The sequence below is a fragment of the Cydia pomonella genome, unplaced genomic scaffold (assembly GCF_033807575.1).
Source record: "Cydia pomonella isolate Wapato2018A unplaced genomic scaffold, ilCydPomo1 PGA_scaffold_202, whole genome shotgun sequence".
NCBI classification, from domain to species: Eukaryota; Metazoa; Arthropoda; class Insecta; order Lepidoptera; family Tortricidae; genus Cydia; species Cydia pomonella.
In genome coordinates this window covers 608,407-628,541 of record NW_026907842.1, presented here as the reverse complement: position 1 = coordinate 628,541, position 20,135 = coordinate 608,407, and the positions used below count along the sequence as shown (strand labels likewise).

The 20,135-nt window shown below is 37.9% G+C and overlaps 1 protein-coding gene across 2 annotated transcripts; it reads left to right on the top strand.

The window, feature by feature from the left end:
• Positions 1–1,612: 1,612 nt before the first annotated feature.
• LOC133533709 (mucin-2-like) lies at positions 1,613–18,718 on the top strand. Of its 2 annotated transcripts, none has more exons than XM_061872743.1 (3): positions 1,613–1,719; positions 13,733–13,957; positions 15,913–18,718. In XM_061872743.1, the coding sequence occupies exons 1-3, from the start codon at positions 1,677–1,679 to the stop codon at positions 17,688–17,690; spliced, it is 2,046 nt and encodes a 681-aa protein (XP_061728727.1). In that variant the 5' UTR covers positions 1,613–1,676; the 3' UTR covers positions 17,691–18,718. The 2 variants fall into 2 exon arrangements, with proteins under 2 accessions (XP_061728727.1, XP_061728726.1); XM_061872742.1 differs by having other exon boundaries at positions 13,733–13,987.
• Positions 18,719–20,135: the final 1,417 nt, after the last annotated feature.

Genomic DNA, 20,135 nt, shown 5'->3' with positions numbered 1-20,135 from the left:
ACCTGTTATTACGCCGATTACATCTACAGTACCTACAGAGAAAACAATGCGTATTTAAATCTTCAACATGTCAATTTATATTAAGAAATATTTATGCTTGCTTTCGGTTTCAAAACTTGGGTACCTATTATTATAGATATAAATGCCTACCTGCTTCGTTTATTTAAATCAATAATTACGGATCAACGGAAATATTGCTACGACCCCGGAAATTAATCTTGTGTACTGACGTGTATTGACGGCCGGTCGGGCCTAGTGGGTCGTCGCCTAGTACCCAAACTTGGCTAAGTTTGGATCTAGGTCGATCTGTGTAAGATTGAGCAAAATATAAAACAGAATTTTCTGAAATTATTTTCAGAAATATTGACAAAAAAAGTAAAAACCCGCGCGATCGCGAAATCTTCTGTCGCAAGTTACGCGCGGGGCGCCTAGTCTTTTGTTCCTTTCTAATTTCCTGGCTTTACACCCCTTCTTAAAAGATCGTCTCTAATTTCAGTGACAAAAAAAAACAGATTATGACGGAACGGAAAATCCAGCAGAAATATATAATTGATAAACACCCACACTTTCAATAAAAAAATGACTGCAGATTTCATACCTATTGATTGCTCCTTTGTTCTAACTAATATTAAGATCTTTAATTGATTACATCTTTCGATAATGAGTCAAGCAAACAATGCTTCCCATTACATGTACTTACTTTCAAGAACAACATGATTATTGTTCACTTCACTTTCACTGCAAAATAGTACCTTACTATGTTATGAATAAGGTATTACATGCTATTACAATGAAACTGGCAATAGTCTTTTTTATTTTAATTATTCATATGATGATGCACCAAACGGTAGGTAGCACGGAATGTGCGTCGGCGGGCCCCACGCCGACGGATTATTATATGACTGACTAAAATGTACTTATACAACAAACGGTTAAAGCTATTGCAGTTTTATGTTCAATTAGCGACTTTGTTATTATTATTACAGCCACCAAATAGACAGAGGGTGTGATTTATAAGTCTTACCAGGCAATTATTCCGTAAATATAACAAATATCAAAAAACTTTAAACTAATATCAGTCATCTAATTTAGGCATTTTTAGATTTATTAAAAAAGCTGTTGATGTGATTATACTCACCTATTCCGATATCATTTTCGATATCAGCTTTTTGATATTTTACGGTATCATTTTCTAGTAGATTGATTACAAATTGTGCTCATTCTGAACTTTTATAGCTATGTATCTCATAATGGTCAAATAATTAGCGAATACAAATAATAAATTTTATAGCTACGTATCTCATAATGGTCAAATAATTAGCGAATATAATAAATAAATAATAATAATAATACAAACGTAACTGATCGTCATGCAACGTTACGCTGCAGTTAGGTCGAGAGGCCTATTCAAATAGTATTATCTTGTTATCAAACTGTCATGCATATGATCTGTCAGCTGCCAACAGTGACATTTCTTCAACTAGAAGTATTGCAGCTGCCAAATTGTATCAATAACCGTCTCGTAACAAGAAATTAATATCAGAATTGGCCTGCGGAACGTGGGGGCGCGCGAATGAATGAGTCGGGCGGGCGGCGAGCTTTCAGCGCCCCTCCACTAGGCGGGCGCGCGGCCGCCGTCGGCGCACCGCCAGTCCCTTCGCGACGCTCGCGCCGACATGTCTCCCCTGTGGATCGTGCTCACACTGCTCCCCATCCTCGGTAAGTGTGTGAACAGGTGACAAGTGAACGGAAGTGACTAAACAATTTTCCAAGTGAAATTTCAGTGACTTTTTTCTTTCAGCGTATCAAGTTTATCCATTGTCTCATGTGTGTCGCCATGGATAGCGGAATTAACTGTGTTTTGCACGATTGTTTGGTTGCGTGCGTGTTCGTGGAAGTTTTTACGGTGCAGGATGTCCGTCCATATATGTATTTATTCGACGCATAATATTTTGCTGCACGTTACTTTGATATAGACCGACTAAAAACAGTCAACATGTTTAAAATTCAATGTTTTCAATGAAAACAAGAAGTCAGACAATGATACCAATTATTGCTTGCCTAATTAATGCTTTATGACCTACCACAATTCTCAAACTCAACAATAAACAAAAACGATATGATACTATCGATCATAAAATCTCGATTGTTTAAGACCTTTCGCAACATTGCGCGCCCATTAGTGGCAAAATGCATGTTTATAGGTAATTACGTAAACGCGTCCCGTATGTGCATCTCCGCTGCGCCTTGCGCAACCTATGCACTTTCCATTCTGCGCCCGCGCCGCGGTCGCCCATCGCTCGGTAATCGATTCCCCGGATTTGCATAAGCGATTTTCCCACGCTCCGTTCTCTACAAAATAGAGCGTGATGGTCGCTCAAGGCTCTGATTTGATGTATACATCAAAAATATATAATAAATTATAAAAAAAACACTTTTATTGCTGACTGTGCTCCTTGAGCCCTTTCTAATGAGCCTATACTCGATGACATTTAGTTTTCCATCGAGGAGTTCCTATGTCTATACCTTCCGGCCGCATTATTATTATATTAGCATTATACCTACTATTAGTATTTTATGGCATTGTCAGAAGAATTACGATAGTACGCCAAATGTCTATCTACCTAATCAGACACCGGGAAGTGTTTCAAATAAGGGTTACACAATTTAGTAAAGCTAATCAAAAGAGTGTAAAAAAACATACAAAACTTATTTTATAAATGCCACAGGTTCTCTACCTGTGGCATTTAATGCCTATGTCGTAAGGAAAGGTGATAAGGGAAAACTAATTTCCAAGGTTATTCTGCTTTTAGATTAATTAATTTTTCTAATTAAAATTCACGCGCCTTCTTGAAACATTCAATTTTAAATTGACCTTAATTTCAAGTAGCAAAATTGTCTAAATCGGTAAGTAAATGTTAAAAATGCATTTATTTTTCGTATCTACATATTTGTAAGCAAATAACAAGTTTAAATTCTTTTATATCAATATTGCTAAAGAAGTGTAACTAATCAATCAAGCCTTTATTTGCACATAACAATTAATAGACTCACTTAAGTGTTCAGTAAAGTATTGACATGTTTCGTAAGACAGTATAAAGTGCAATGATATTTATCGATCGGGTCACGACACTATGGGAAGATTACGCTCAAAAATCTGCCCTGTAAACTAAAATACCCATATGTAATGTTCGCATAAAGTCCAATTTTAAATGTAATTTTTTATTAACTTGTTACTTTTCGGACATGCGTCTTCGCTGAACGTTCTAATGTTACGCTGACTCATCACAACAATGCGTTATGTAATTAACATATTCATCGTAAACCAACGAGCATCTTGCACCTATTGTGTACAGTTTCTGGTAGGTATTAGGAATTGCAATCGTTCATCATTATATTACATTCGATCTTTTTAATGACAACCCGTGTGACCTGACGATGGTTCATATATATAATTGTGCAACAGTACTGGTATAATAGTTGTGTCACTAGTTAATATTAATCTACTACTTATTTCTAAACTGCAATCATGTGATTTTATCAAAAAAATATATATTCGAATAGCGTACTAGGTCATTAGAATGTTTTTTTTTTATATACCGTTTAAATTATATATATCTAATTTAATTACGAATAACAGCATGCTTCTAATTTGATGTTGGTTTGAACATTTAAAATTAATCTTACCAAAACCCACATATTCGTTCCATACCTATAGTTTCTGTTGTCATCAATATGTTGTAAGTAGGTATCCTGCTAATTTCGGTTTGATACATATTTTACCACATACGTATTGCCCAAATCGTCATCACGAGAGACCGGAAAATCGTGCTTACAACACTGTCATTTCACGCTGCATACTAGACAATAGAGCTTTCCACGCTGCGCCTTCAGTTTCTACCTTTGTTATCTTAATACACATTGTCTGTATAAATGCCGTGTTAGTAACATTATATTATACGGTGTTGGGTACGGGTGTCAACGAGTTATATGAAAGTGGTTGTAGACAGAGGTTTTTTTTGTGAATATTACGTACGAAGAAGATTTCTTTTTATCTGGGTAGATAAATGATCAATTGCATCGACCATATATCACATAGATAGGAGTTTTCAGAAAATAGTGTAAGTACCCAATTACCGTGAGTAGTAAAGAAAAGTTAATCGCTGTCAGTTTTGTAACATCAATTGAGTACTTGACACATGTTGAATATTATAACAAAATATAGCTAAATGGATAGAAAATGAGCCATTCATTATAAAAAAGTGGAAATTAAAAAATACATATTCAGATTATAAAAAAATTCAAGGCTCCAAAGCACAGAATAACTAATAGTACAGTCAGCATCAATAGTAGCGGATGAAACAACGCGCCAAAAGTATCTGTTATCCTGGATAATTTTTCCAAATATAGATCAATCTCTAAAATTCACGATCAAAAGTATATCGTTTACAGTCTTAATGGTTCTACGTACAGAACCATCACTTTTTGTAAGCTGTTACAGAATTATCTACACTTTTCAAAAGTATCTACACTTTTGAAGCGTTGTTTGATCCGTTACTTTTGATGCTGACTGTACTACAAAGTCTTAAAAAAAACACTTTTTTTAAAGGAAAAAGAAAATGGCACCATTCAATTCCTTACATTTTATTGAAAAATAAATTGTATGACAACTGTAAACATAAACGCAATAGTTCAAGGTCAAAATAGCAATTTTCTTAATCTTCCATACATTTAGGACAGATTAATGTAATGTGACGTCACATTACAATATCATTTTGTTAGAGGCGTTTCAATCGTCGAGTGCGGGCGTCAGACTTTATCTCTCATTTATGACCTTTGTGTTGGTAGTCATATATAGATATTTGATCCTCAGGAAAATTAACATCGATTGACATTATTTAAAAAAACTGTCAAGTAGCCAATTAAGCATAAAATCTTTATGGAAATCATCTTTTTTACCTTTTTTTACATTGTAATATAGCTTATAGTTAATGAATTGAACACCAAAACCAAGTTTTTATTGAAATTAATTGTCGTTACAAAACTGACAGCAATCAACTTTTCTTAACAACTCACACTAGGTTGGGTATTGGGTACACTATTTTCTGAATACATCAGATTTTCACGAACGTAATTTATGTTAATTACGATTAGATAGGTAGCTTATTAGATCAGCTGAGCTTTAATTTGTAGAATACCCCCTAAATTTCATGATAGTTGAGCATGTATGCTCAATAAAAACAACAAAATTATATATCCCCAAAAATTACTACAACAATGTATAATTCGAAGCACATTTGAACTAACGATAAATCATCAAATCATGAACGCAAACTAAGTACCAAAATATGAATAAGTGGGTAACTATAAAAATAATGAACATACTTAGAGTTAATTCATTATGTAACAGCATAGGGCCTAAAGAGCAAACTACGAATGATCCCATCGTATTTGCATGCAGTACCGGTGACCTTTCGCCGAGGATGCTACGGCACCTTGCAGCGCTCTCTTGCGCAAGGCTCGCGTGCGATGGTATCACCCCCCTCCCCCCACGCATGGGAACCTCGGTTAACCTCCACTGGACTAGGTACACGTTCACCCGGATTTAGTGCATGTTTGAGGTAGTTTACGTGAGGCAATCTCATCTCATTACGTTGGTCTACTTTGAGATGTTTTTGCGAGTTGTCAGTTAAGCGGTGATGGGTTAAATGTTTTCTGAGAATGAGGAATGTTTAGATTGTCGGCTTGCGAAAAACATTTAATGTTAAGTATGTACGTGCTTAGTCTTACACTTAGGCGATACTTCATAATTATAAACTTAAAATACCATAGCATAATATAAGTGGGGAACAATATCTAGCATAATATAAGTGGGGAACAATATCGGTGCACTAGGGAACGTGACGAAACAAATCTATGCTACCTAATGCAACATACGTTGCAATGTAGACATGCGTTAAGACTAAGACTGCATATAAGTTATCGATACGACCCAATTTCTTGTTACTATTTAATGCCTGCCAGAATAACTGATATTTTACGGAGACAGTATAATACTCCAATAGCAATGATAATTGGTCAGTATGTATGGAAATTTCCGAACAAAGTCTAAGTTTTGTTTTTTATTTCTTAACATTTCTCGTTCGCACATACAATGCTCTTCGCACATTCTTCGCACATACAACGTCTGCCGTAATAACCGATTTAGTGGCACGAAAAGATTACAAACGCCCAGATGATGAAAATTTGGCTTTAAAATCGAAATAGGTAATTAAATCCTGACGCTTAATAGTATTTTTTTACTAAAACCTGTAATTCTACCCCGAGGCTAACATTTCAGGTCTAAGACAATAAATCTACGTATGCCGTCGTAAGCGACCACCGCGGCAATAACATCGTTTTTAAGCAAATCTTATTAAGATGGCCGCTTCAAAATATAAGCATTTAGTTGCGTATAAAATAGAATAATACATACACGGTGTTTATTTAGTTAACTAAAATAATTTATGGGGTTATACTGAGCAATTTTTACTATGGGACCAACCCCGAAATCGCCAAAAAAATTGTCTGTTTCATACATTTTGGCTATCTGACCTTGACATTTTCTATGGGAGGGTAATTTTTTTTGGCTAATTACAATAACATTTTAATGCCTAAAATTAATCATCCGCTAATAGTTGCTTTTTAGGGTTCCGTAGTCAACTAGGAACCCTTATAGTTTCGCCATGTCCGTCTGTCTGTCTGTCTGTCTGTCTGTCCGAGGCTTTGTTCCGTGGTCGTTAGTGCTAGAAAGCTGAAATTTGGCATGAATATATAAATCAATAAAGCCGACAAAGTCGTACAATAAAATCTAAAAATTAAATTTTTTTTAGGGTACCTCCCCTACACGTAAAGTGGGGGTGAAAATTTTTTTTCGCTTTAACCCTAGAGTGTGGGGTATCGTTGGAAAGGTATTTCAAAAGTAATAAGGGTTTTTTAAAAACATTTTTTATAAAGTGAATATATTCGGAGATAATCGCTTCGAAAGAAAAAATAAATGTGTCCCCCCCTCTAACTTTTGAACCATAGGTCCAAAAAATATGAAAAAAATCGTGGAAGTAGAGCTTAAGAAAGACATTAAATGAAAACTATAGCGGGCATGATCAGTTTAGCTGTTTTTGAGTTATCGCAAAAAGTTTTCCCTTCATAGTAAAAAGACTTACTTTAATTAGGTACTGATTATGCAAAGGTACCGTTTCATCCCTTGGTTAACAATTTACTATACTTTAAGCTCCAGTTTAGCTTATTGTGACGGAAGAGTAACTACGGAACCCTACACTGAGCGTGGCCCGACATGCTCTTGGCCGGTTTTTTAAGCAAAAGATGAACATAGCTTTTTATATCTAACACGGTTATTTAAGGTTTGTTTTAGTTGCTTCATCTACTTCTACTTATGCCCAATGAAGAAAACAATCATTTTGTTAGCTTTTATTCCTAAAACTTAAACAATCAAAAATTCAGTTAGTTCAGTTACCGAAACCATGACCAAAAGTTGAACCATCTGTTTTATTGGTTCATGTTTTAGGAAGTAATCTATAAGTTTGTACTTAATTTTATTTTAAGTAATTAGGCACTTTATTTAGGCATACAAGCAACGAATGGTTTCTCGTTTCTATGAAAAGTTGTCTTTTGAATACTATAAGACCTATATGATTTGGTTCATTTCTATACTGGAGTATATCATTTATATTGGTTTAACTATATGGAACAAATTGTTCATAAGTAGGGCACATTGTTCATCTTCTGAGCAAATTGGCCTATTGTGGTACTTATAGATTTTTTACAAATGAATAATGAAAAGAGAGTTTGGAGTCTTTTAACAACTTGATTATATGTTAAATCATATTAAGAAATAAAAGTCGATGAAAAACAATTACAACACATGGTATAAAGTATAGTTTTGTCGCTTAAGTGTTCATCTTTTGGTGATTTCACCCTAGCTAAAATTGATACTTGGGAGATTTCGTTTTCTCTAATTTTCTCGGTCACCCAAATATTTAGATGATTTTAATATTACATATAACATTTAGGGCCAGTCGCACCAACCATATTTAGCGGCCTGATAATCGTCATTTAGCAGGCAACTATGTACATTTAAAGTTATCAAAGGCTTTATCGGTGACAGATGGTTTGGTGCAACCGACCCTTAATTATTTAAAAAGTCAATTAATAGATGCATAATACCGTTAAACTAATATGACTTGGACTAGGTAAAATTACTGTACCTACAGTAAGCAGCTGAAGTAACTAAGTAGGTACGTAAGGTGTTCAAAATTACCTACACACGCCCTTAACAATGTCAATTTATCTATTCCAAAAGACTAAAATGGTCTATAATGGTTAGTAATATTTAAGGTTTAAAACTAAGTTTTAGTAGAACAAATACAAAAAGACAAAAAGAAAAGCGAACAGTACAGCAACAAAAGCAAACAATCACCTGGTAGCGGTCATGATACCCTCAAAATGTCGCACAACAGGTGAGTCGTATCGGCCCGCTACCGTAGCCAGGATGGGGTTGGAGCCGGCCCGCACTCTGCATATTAGCATGTTGCATCGGACCGCCAGTGCCCTGCGCTCCCGTTCTATATCGAATTGGTCATTAAGGTCGTCAGTGACATAGTGTCCAAGATACTTAAATGTATACACGCGCTTGAGCTCATTATTATTAAGTTTTATGGCAGGTACATTTTCCGGTAGCTTGCCCCCGACGGCCTTAAACACCATATATTCGCTTTTCTTAGCGTTATACAGTAAGCGATATTTACTTACGTATTCTTCACATTTGCTTAGTAGTTTTCTCAATGCCCTGACTGTTGAGCAGCACCATATCGTCTGCATAGCTGATGTTGTTGATACTAACATAATGATGATGTTAGTTAATGAACTCTGCATCCTACCGGAGCGCTGCCCCCCCCCCCCCCCCCCCCCCCGATCAGGTCATTAACGTACAGGTTGAATAGCTTGGGGGAGGTTATACCCCCCTGCCTCACCCCACACCCCAACCTGTACGACTGAGAAAACCTACCAGTCCATCTGACGCTATTGCTCTGGTTAAGGTACCAATACTGAAATATTCGAAGTAGCTTCGCCGGTATTTTTTGCTCCCTTAACTTATTCCAAAGGACATCGTACGGCACAAGGTCAAATGCCCTGGATAAGTCCAGGAAACAGGCCTATATAGGTGTTTGTCGCTCAGTGTAGTACTGTACCTTGTGTTTTAGACTTAAGATTGCACTTTCCGTGGATAGTCCCGGGCGAAACCCGAACTGCGCATAGTGTAAGTTTAAATGCCTTCCAAGTTGTGCGTCCAGTAGGCTATCCAGTATCTTAGCCAGCACAGTAGCAAGCGAGATTGGCCGATAGTTGGACTTACTAGAAACATCGCCAGTTTTGTCTTTGAGGAATGGCATAACAATGATCTTCATTAGATCATGGGGAAGGTAAGAGTGAGACATGCACAAAGAATAGAATTTGGCCAGAACTGCATGTAACTGTTTGCCCGCAAACAGTCCGACATCAACCGTTTGCTGCGCTGGGCCCAATGGAGAATCTATTTTAAAATGACCAACAAACATGTTAGCAATGGATTCCGGCTCACTCACCTCTCCGATGCTCACGGGCACGCCAAGTTGACCATCCAGTTTCTTGACGGCCTTCCAAAATTGTTTGAAATTTTTCGAGCTATGATGCGACGCTAAGATGTCTAACTTAATTTGCTCTTGATGATTTTGGCACCATTTCAACTTACTTTTGAATATAGCCATAGGCTTATTCAAATTGACCCACTCCTGAAGGTGCATCCTAGCCTGCCCGTGCGTGTTTATTCCAGCCCACGACTTTTTTATCCTTCCAATTATGGCCACAGGATTGATGATAACTTTGCACTGCAGCATCTGATAAAATATTAACTATATCGGTATTAACGGTAAAATAAACTTGTGTTCAGTTTCATTTTGAACACCTCGCCCGCTTGGTAACTTCTACTGCTGCCTGTAGGTACCTGCATAAGTAGATACTTGGTACTTTTATACCGGTAGGTACAGGCAGTAAACAGATGGCATAACAGCATCACCTGCCCTGCGCATGCGCTGTGACATGTCAGCGACCGCGGTAATTGGATACATCATTATGCAACAGCAAAGCACACTCACACAATCATTTCACTTGCGACTTTGTTACTTCTCGGTGTTCAAATATTCACTGTTCGAGTTTGTATAATAATAAACGAATAACATAGACATGGAAATGTAAAGTATACACCTCAATAAGATCCCCGGGTCAAAGACATTTTGGAAAAAGGTCACTTCAGTGGACAATACAGTGATAGTTAACGACTCTGGTACATTTTTTATCAGAATGCATTTTGGAGTACTAATAAAATATAGATGTTTCTCTAGTACATAGATACGGTAAAACAGAACGAACTAGTGTTTGACAGCCTAATCCCAATAATTGACTGCTTCTTTGTCATATCTCTTGCTTGGAATCAAAATAGAGGATGACAAAAATTGGTACAGTGTGCAGCCCCAGTGCTTTTCTTTAAGTATGTTAACGTATTAAATCGAATGAATATACTTTCAAGAGTTGGCACCATGTCTATAGTAGTATAAGGCATAAAGCGACCCATTTTATCCGAGGCAATTAATCGGTTCGAGCGTAAGAGATTTTGGACTTTATTGCTAAATCGATAAGGGTCGTAATTGATGATGTTACTCTATGATCTAGAGCATAATAAGCAACTTTATACCGCTTATAAGTGACTTAAAATTGTTCTTTACAAATTTACGAGCATGAGAAGTGAATAATTATTGACACATCTGTACAAACATCGCACCAAAATATTTGTCGACCTGTAGGAATTACTCACATATTTTGTTATTCGCCTAATTGCTTAACTGATTAATCCACGTAATGAAAAAGGACATTTCCATTGACCGTTTTATTTACAATGCCTTTTTTGTCATTAGCTCATTCGGCAGGAAATGTCTCTTATTATCTAATCCCATTGTAAAAATATAATGTCTGAGAAAGGTCAGATCTAATGCTGATGCTCAAGATAAGGCAGAGTTGCAACACACTTGTGGGTTTGGTGTGAAACCGCGGCGAACTGGCAAACAAATGCAGCTTCACATGTTTCTGTAAACGTAACCATGGAAACCGGAATTCCTCTATCTCCGAATCGCAAAATATTATCTTCATTACGTAAGTGCGTAGGTGGTGCACCTCGCACACTGTCTCTCAGTGACCTGGACGGCTACCGGGAAAATCGAAATTCGTCAATTGCGGGCATTTTTCTCTGTCACTCTGATTACGTCTTACTAAGAGTAAAAGAGAAAGATCCCCGCAATTTGCGAATTTCGGTTTTCGCGGTAGGCCCCCTGAGTCCTGAGGGCCTAACGCGAGCCACGTTCGATGTGTTGCCTCTCTGTCGCACTTGTAAATTCGTACATTAGTGTGACATGGTAACGCATTGAACGTGGTTCGCGGTAGGCCCTCTGACCACACGCTACCGACATCTCGTACTTATTATACCAATACTTCTGTGTGCGAACTGATTGCAAAATAAGCAATATCAATACAATATTAATCGAAAATTAAATTAAACAAGTTAGAATGCCGCTTATTCCAATTATTATTGTTATTTCAAAGTTGTTCCAATTTATGAAGAGTCATACGTGTCTAGTGACCTAAGTTAAAGCATTATTCAATAAGGGGAAGCTATATAGTAAACGCCCGTATCTTGGGGCTGGCACCAGTAATGGGATGGTATAGAAAAATCCTGTAAAACAAGTATTTACCATCAGTTTTTAAAAGTTGCCAACATTTTACCATAAACAAGAGAGAAAGAGCTGCTTAGTTTAATTTTTACCATACATCCCATGACTGGAGCAAAAAACCATAGTTTAATTAGTTAATAACATTGAAACCAATTGCAGTAGCTTTCATTCAATACATAGGAAACATGAAGGATGAATAGGACATTCATCTTTTAATGCATAAAGCATTTTACAGGTCTTGGTGAAATATCAATAGTACTCCAAATTTTCTCTTAAATGTCCCATGATTGGTGCCGTTAAAATATTAAAGATCTCGATTTCATATTTCCACTGGTCCGCAAAAAGGTAAGAATTGATAGGTTTTAGTAACTAACCAATTAACCTACTCGACCTACTTGGTTTTAATTATTTTTAGATAATGCATTCACCGATAGATAACCCATCATAGAAAAGTTTGACACCTCGGCCCGGACCCGTAGCTATTCCTAAGCGTAGTTATTGCTTATGTTATGGTGAAATTTGGGTGGATTGACTATTCATTGTTGTTATTCTGTCCCATCGGCCACAGGACAAGAATGAACAGAGTTTTTTAAAAAAGCTCTCGAACATATTGCTGAAAAGTGAAAACCAGCGACCCAGAAGATGCAACCAAGGCAATGATTGCTAAGGCATTTACCCTAGTCCACCTTAAATTACTGGCCTAATCTAAGTCAGCAATAGAACTGCACGACCCGTAGGTTAACTTGGGTTTAATGAGCCTACCGCAACATGCACTCACATTTCATTTTATTACAGAAAACTTTGCATGATATAATGCATTAACATAATCATAATGATATCTTATTACATTGTGATATAGTTCAAAGATTGGATCAACTAAGTGTAATGCTATATGAACATGCTCATTTACTTAATATAAGTAGTTACTGAGATCAGTTAGATCGTTTATTATTAGGTTTGTAAAGTTTAGAATGTGGGTTTATATTTTCTCTTTAACTACTCAATGTTAGGCTACATCAACTTATTACAAGACATGATAATTCTTGCCTACCATTTATTTTGCAATGTTTCTAAAGATATTTTCTTATTAGAAACAAACAAAGAAAGAAAATACATTTATTTAACGCCACAACACATTACATTTGGAAAAAGAAGAACATACAGAGAAAGAAAAACATTGGACGCTAAAATAGGATATCGCACTCAGCATAATGCCGCGGCAATCCGTGCCGCTGGTTTTCAGTAGGGATCAGGGGGTCTACCGCGAAAATTGAAATTCGCAAATTGCGGGGATCTTTCTCTTTTACTCTCACTAAGACGTAATCAGGGTGACAGAGAAAAATGCCCGGAATTGACGAACTTCGATTTTCGCGGTTATAGCCCTGTCTTAAAACTATGATAGTGGCGGCACATACGTCAACGAAACAGAAAAGAAAAACAGACATAAAAAGGAACACAAAAAATTTTATACATACTACCAAAAACATTAGAATAGTACATTACGATACAAGTGCGAAAAATAGGAAATTCGAAACGAGTGGCGATAAATTAAAACACGACCGAAGGGAGTGTTTTAAATCGACACGAGTTGCGAATTACCTATTCGCACATGTATCGTACAACGTTTTACAGTACATATGGCCCTTTAAATGTTCGACACAGTAACATAATATGCTACTTCTCGCACTAGTGCTATAAAGTAGCCCCATATGTACTGTAATATACTTTTCAGTAAAAACTATTTTAACTTCAATGTCTTTTCATTTATTACGGGCACTATTCGTTGTGACAGCTTGTACTTTTTTTTTATCTAGCGATTGCCCTTATTAGTGCACATCTGCTAAAAGAAAAAAATAAACTAAGTTTTCCATAATGGAGATAAGGATCAGCTGTTCTAACATTTTTCTTGTATACAGGGGGCGCGGAAAGGTTCAACTGTCGGGGCCGCATCCTGGGAGCCTACTACGCCGATGCCAAATCCGGCTGCAAAGCATTTCACGTCTGCGTGCGTGTAGCGGGCGGTGGTATACGGGACTTCAGGTTCTTTTGCCCGCCCGGCACGCTGTTCCACCAGGAGGCGCAGACCTGTACGGACTGGGGCGACGACGATCCGCTGGCCTGCCCCGCAGACCTCTACGACGGTCAGTTTGATCTCTACAAGATCGGATCCGGTGAGCGCTTCGCTACTAACAAGGCCTAAACTCGCTAATGTATTTAAATGATCGCTTGGTTTGTTGACAATAATTTTCTTGCTGGTAAATTAAAGGAAATATAAATTGTGTGAAATCTTGAAACTGATTTATTTAACTACGAGTACCTACACTTATTATCTTAGGTTATTAATTTACATTGTTTCATGTTCAGAAATATTATTTTTAATGGGCTCGATATATTTCGATCCATTTCAATGATGATCTTGTACCCGAGCAATACCCGAAGCGAGTGCCCGGCGTGTACCTATACCTACTTAGTTCCGCTTGTTTTAGACGGTTTTGCTCCGATAGATGATACTCGACGAAACGAAGTATAACGATAATCTACTAAAATTCAAGGTTAACAGTTTAAAATAATTTTAATAAGTATATGTAAATCTCACGGCAGTTGTATAGTGAAAAGTTCCTTCTTCCCTTCAGAACTTCGACAGTTTCCTATGAAATATGATGAATCGTAGTTTCGTGTTTGTTCATAGGTAGTAAAATGAAGTTGGTAACATTATTATTATATAATTATATCGTATCGATAAACAGTATGTAGATAGTATCAACTACTTAACTCTAGCAGTTTCATCCCAATTATCAACAATGTCAACAATCCAATTGCTATCCAATGTATTGCAATAACATTTGATCTCAAGGTAAACTTAACGATAATGTTTTAATAAGCCATTAATATTAAGTACATTTGCGAGTGATGCTATAGCAATAATATCAAACAGAAAAGTACCTACCTACATTTAAAAGTAAAATTTACATACGAATGTGTGGTGTGATGGTCTCATTAAAGTAATATTAATTAGCAACATGCAATCGACCTTCCGATTGATCTAAATACTAAAGAACCCGGCTATAATTAATGAAGATGAAGCAATACTAATGCTCATGCATATGGTCTACTAGCCGTGTAGCTATTACCTACCAAGGTACCAAGCATATACGGCCCAATGCCCACTGCCCGGGTAACCAGTTAACGTGACCTGGAGATTCGTAAAATCAAAGCTTAGTCAAAGAGCGCAATTATGCTGGCTCATCCGAGTCAACATTTCATTTGCACTCGGTAAGTGGTTGGTATAACACGCTTGGTTGTAAACGCGGAATCGAATTAATTGCACTGACATTTATACCGCTGACCCACTCAAGCGCAGCAGGTACTATCGTTTTTATTACTTCTAAATCATACATGATTTATAAGATTAAGGTTGTGATTTTGATAAACATGTAATATGTGATTTTCTTAGAGATAACAGTCTGTACACTAAATTAGGGCATAAGTGGAGATGACCGCTTGCATCATGAGTGCTTGAAAGGTTAAAGCAAACTCAGTCGACGTTAACGCAGTATTTGGTAACGGATTGCAAAAAACTAAGCTTCAGTCGTACGCTTGCGTTGTGCTTCTTGTGGTGATCTCAAAATGTGTGTTTAATAAATTATGCTTGCGTTGGTTGCCTAAGTGCGCTACTACTATATACCTACGCACTGCATTCTGGGCTTACATGAAAAACGTACGGCATGCCTTTATTATTTAAACCTGTGCAGTTAAATGTGGTACTCATAGTCTGCGGTAATTTATATATAAATTATCTCAATTTAACATCCACACTGCAACCATCCATGCATGACGGATGCTATCATCTGCATCCAGCGGTGAATTTTTTACCGTGGGACTTAGTCGTGTAAGATTGTCCCTATTTAACATTAGAAACCTAACAACTGCAGCAATGCATGTATATACCAACTGTACGTGTAAAATCAATAAAGATTTTAGGTACTAGGTATATTACATTATGTAGGTACATACATATATGTAGGTACGTGTAGGTATAATCGGTAAAAAAACTGATGTAACAAATATAAACCAAATGAAAATGCTGTGTTCACAGGATTTGACACTAAGAAACTGTCGTCGCCTGGTGCCCGCGAGGAAGAAGCGGAATTCGCTTTACAGCGCGCCGAGACCGGCGACCGCCGTCTCGCCCAGAACAACGGTAACGCTCCTGCGTCGGACCTCCGCGCCGCACACTCCTCCGACTTCTTCAGCGGACAACGTGACCGCGGCCGCGACGACTCTGCCCCGCCCGCGCCCCAGCCCACCGCCTCAGCCCCCGCGCCCGCCGTACCCCAACGTGTCTCTTTCAGAAGACCCACCAGCCCCAGGACCACCTCCACTACACAATACACGAATCCGCCGCCCCCACCGCCACCGAAACCATTCAGCAATAACCAATACGACCCCAAACGAAAACTCGTGCGCAAACGCCCCATTCATCCGTCAACTCAAGCTCCCTCGACATTTGTACCTAGCTCTCCTCAACCTCAATTCCCAGAATACCAACAACCTGCGAATTTCGAACGTCGAGTCCCGCAGCAGAGCCGACCGAACCCTACTACGGCACCGGCTAGCGTCCCTCCTCAGTATAAAGATGAGTACGTCGAAGTCAGCCGCGTGACCCCTAAACAAAACCGATACTTCTCTAACAATCCCTCTCCTGCTCCTTTCTCCCAACCCACTACCCTAAATCCCTATTTCAGGAAGAAGGAAGGGCTTGTTGAGTTGTACAATTATAACGCACAGTCCACTCCAGGAATCACCGTTCAAAATGACAACAAACCATTCAAAGTGAGAAACAGCTTCAGCGTGGCGACAGATGTTCCTCAAGAGCAAGACTTTGTGCGTACTAACGTAAATAAAAATAATAATAATGGTCGAGGCACACCCACCACGATAGACTATAACACAGCTGCGAACCGCGGCTTCAGCACGACTCCTGCGTACAGGAACTTCAATAGCGTTTCCTACGAGCCGGAAAAGAACAACTTTGTCCAACAGTCGAATGCCAAGAATTTCTTTAATAGCCCGTCGACTCCGGCAACAACAACTACGCTATACACTACTACTCGCGCAGATCCCTCGTATAATCTGAATACGGTAGCCTATAATACGAACGTTGGCTTTAACGCACAGTCATCCAACTTCGCCGAAAGCGATGAAGACGACGGCCAGTACCGCCCCCCGGCCGGTGAAGACGACGGCCAATACAGACCTGAACTGTACGAACGTGAGCGTGAACGTGACCGTGAACTCCTATCTGGAGCTCACTCGCTCAACATCGCTGCCAGCGGAAATAGGTTGCCTGAAGATCAACAAAAACAAAAGGGTAAAACGCAGAAACCATCCAAGCCTGTATCCCAAACGGCAGCGCCGCGACCTTTCAGACCCGCTCCAACACCCTCGACTACCGCAGCGCCGCCGTCGACCTTCGAGCCCGCATACACAACTACGTACAGGCCACAGACAAGCACTCAGCGCGTGTTTGATTACTTCCAAACTTACACAACCACCGTGAGGCCCAGCGAGCCGCCAGTTCCCGTTCACGTGCCGACTACGGAAAACTTCGAGAACGTGCCCGTGAGGTCGTCGACGACGGTCCCGCGCACTCCTGAGCCACGGCCGACAACGCGCGCGCCCGCGCCGCCCACGCCCGCCACACGGCCGCCACCGCGGCCCACGCCGCAGCCGGCACCCAAGGCGCCACACTTCGCCAATCCCGCCAACCCCAAGGAGGACACGAGCTATGACTACGCGTATTACGACTCAGACCCCGGGTTTTCAGAATACGATCACATAGAAGAATTCGGTAAAACAAAAACAAAAGCGTAAAATTATCGTATTAAAAATTTAACTATTGCCATTAAATTAGTCGCCTCTTTAGATGATAAGACAAATGTATGTTATGTTCATCAGTGGTGTGACAGAATGCCTTAAATTGCCTTAAGCCAGATTAAGTCAAAATATTTACTTTTCCTTTAAAAATAACTGTAGATAAGTCAGGTTAACACAGCTGGCTACTCTATCGTTTGCCCCGTGACAAAGTAATCCATCACTTTTTTTATTAGGTATCTACCTACTGTGAGATAAATGGATAAATATAGCACGTTACATGACCAGTGATAAGATATTTATCGCGGATAAAAAAGTACAACATAGCAATGTAAGTACATATCTAATTGAATCTTTTTAAAATATAGCTACACCATAATGGAGATATGGCACTACTCAAAAAAACTTTAATAGCACCCAAGTAATTTTTATTATTTAAAAGTACGTAAACGAAATCAAAAGAACAGAGCAGAATATTCAGACTGAATAAACCGTGCCAGTTGTATCGATATTGCGTATATCTGAAGAGGCTTTGTAGTTACCCGCCCTAAATTATTTGTGATATTATGGATGTTCGAAGTTACTTTTTTCTGTTGGGTTAGTCGCTGTGTACTCACAGGCCTACTTGTAAAAAGAATTAGTACCGGAGCATGCTAGTGACAGCGAGTCAACCTGCTGCACTCCAATCAACGAGGAGAATTCCAATTATTCTAACCCGATAAACATTTTCTCGTCTTTAATATTCTTGTTACAGTGATTAAAATGTTACACGGATATAAGACAATAGATATTCTTAAATTAAAAAGTATCTGCCTTTATTCTAAAATTTTAAATTCCAATGGACGGGACAGTTTTTGTCGGGAAACTACTTCGTTGATTGTTAATCGATGTAAAATGCTTGCCAACATTGGTATTTATGACGCAATACGCGATTAAGAGAATATATGTCCTATGTATGTACAATAGAGAGTAAGTTATAACTATAGATGTAAAATAATTCAATGTAAATAAAGTTTTCTTAAATACAATGGTTTGCGTAATTGTATTCTCAACCTGTGCGCGTGTGAATAGTTGGTAATGCTTACGCCGGTAACAATGTTTCATATTATAAGAAACTAGTCACTTGCCTTGGTAAACACATTATCTTTTCTCATTGACATCAAGAGGAAAGGGGACAACGTCTTCTCAAACGAATACTTCCCGATTCGCCGGATTCCTGTTTCGTCGGATTCTTGTTTCGCCGGATTCTTGTTTAGTCGGATTCTTGTTTCGTCGGAAATATTAATATACAATAAAATCACCCAGGCAAAGGAAACATGCAGGTTTTAACCGTGGTACCACGGCTTTTGTACCACGGGGGAATACTTCCCGATTCGCCGGATTCCTATTTCGTCGGATTCTTGTTTCGCCGGATTCTTGTTTAGTCGGATTCTTGTTTAGTCGGATTCTTGTTTCGTCGGAAATATTAATATACAATAAAATCACCCAGGCAAAGGAAACATGCAGGTTTTAATCGTGGTACCACGGCTTTTGTACCACGGGGGACCACGGGTATTTTTTTTCCCCGTATTTTCCCACTGCTCCAGTTTTAAGTTTCAATCGGACATGCCCTTGAAAAGTTAAGATAAGTTTTTATTTTGGTGCTTTGTTTTACTAAAGCTAATAAAAAAATGTAAACAATTAAAGCCATTTTAGTTCATACAAAGTTTTATTTAAGTCTCAGACATTTTGGACACAATTCACTAACAATTGTACCGAAGTGTTTATGGAATGTATTGCGTTTCTAAAAATAAGAAGCACAGCAGCAAGATGTTGTTATAAGAAAAATGCAGCTACATTGCTTCGATGTTACACAGTTGCGTCGAATTAATATGACAAAATATCGATAAGAAAGGGGCATAGTTGATGACTACGTCGAAGGAAGAATAACAGTCATAGAATGTTTAAAAAAACAGATTATGCCAATTATATTAATTAAGTTACCTAATTACGTAATAATTAATTAAATGAATAACAAATACTCGTAAATATTTTTATTAATGTAACGAAGTGTCTGCCTTTTATTTAATAGATAAGTAAAGCCGCGATATTTCTATAGTATTTCTTAATCAAAAAAATGTGGCGAATCAAGAATCCGACAAAACAAGAATCCGGCGAAACAAGAATCCAGGGAATCAGGAAGTATTCATACAAATCATTTTCCTCTCTGTTTTTTTTTATGGAAAATATTTATACATAAATAATTATCAAACTATTATATTACTAGATAAAAATAATATATTTTTTATTAACTTAATATATTTACCATATTTATGCCGTTGACTTTTTTAGATTGTTTAATTATTTTAAAAATTAGAAGGCAATAATAGTAGTAATTAAAACAAGTTAATTATTTAATAATAGTAGTCATACGATTTTTTAAATGAACGCATTCGAAAAAATCTA

Excerpts from the sequence above, each read along its gene's own strand:
- LOC133533709 (XM_061872742.1), top strand. The coding sequence starts at position 1,677 with ATGTCTCCCCTGTGGATCGTGCTCACACTGCTCCCCATCCTCG. Across the intron at positions 1,720-13,732 it reads CACACTGCTCCCCATCCTCG|GGGGCGCGGAAAGGTTCAAC; the intron begins GTAAGTGTGTGA and ends TCTTGTATACAG. Across the intron at positions 13,988-15,912 it reads TCTCTACAAGATCGGATCCG|GATTTGACACTAAGAAACTG; the intron begins GTGAGCGCTTCG and ends CTGTGTTCACAG.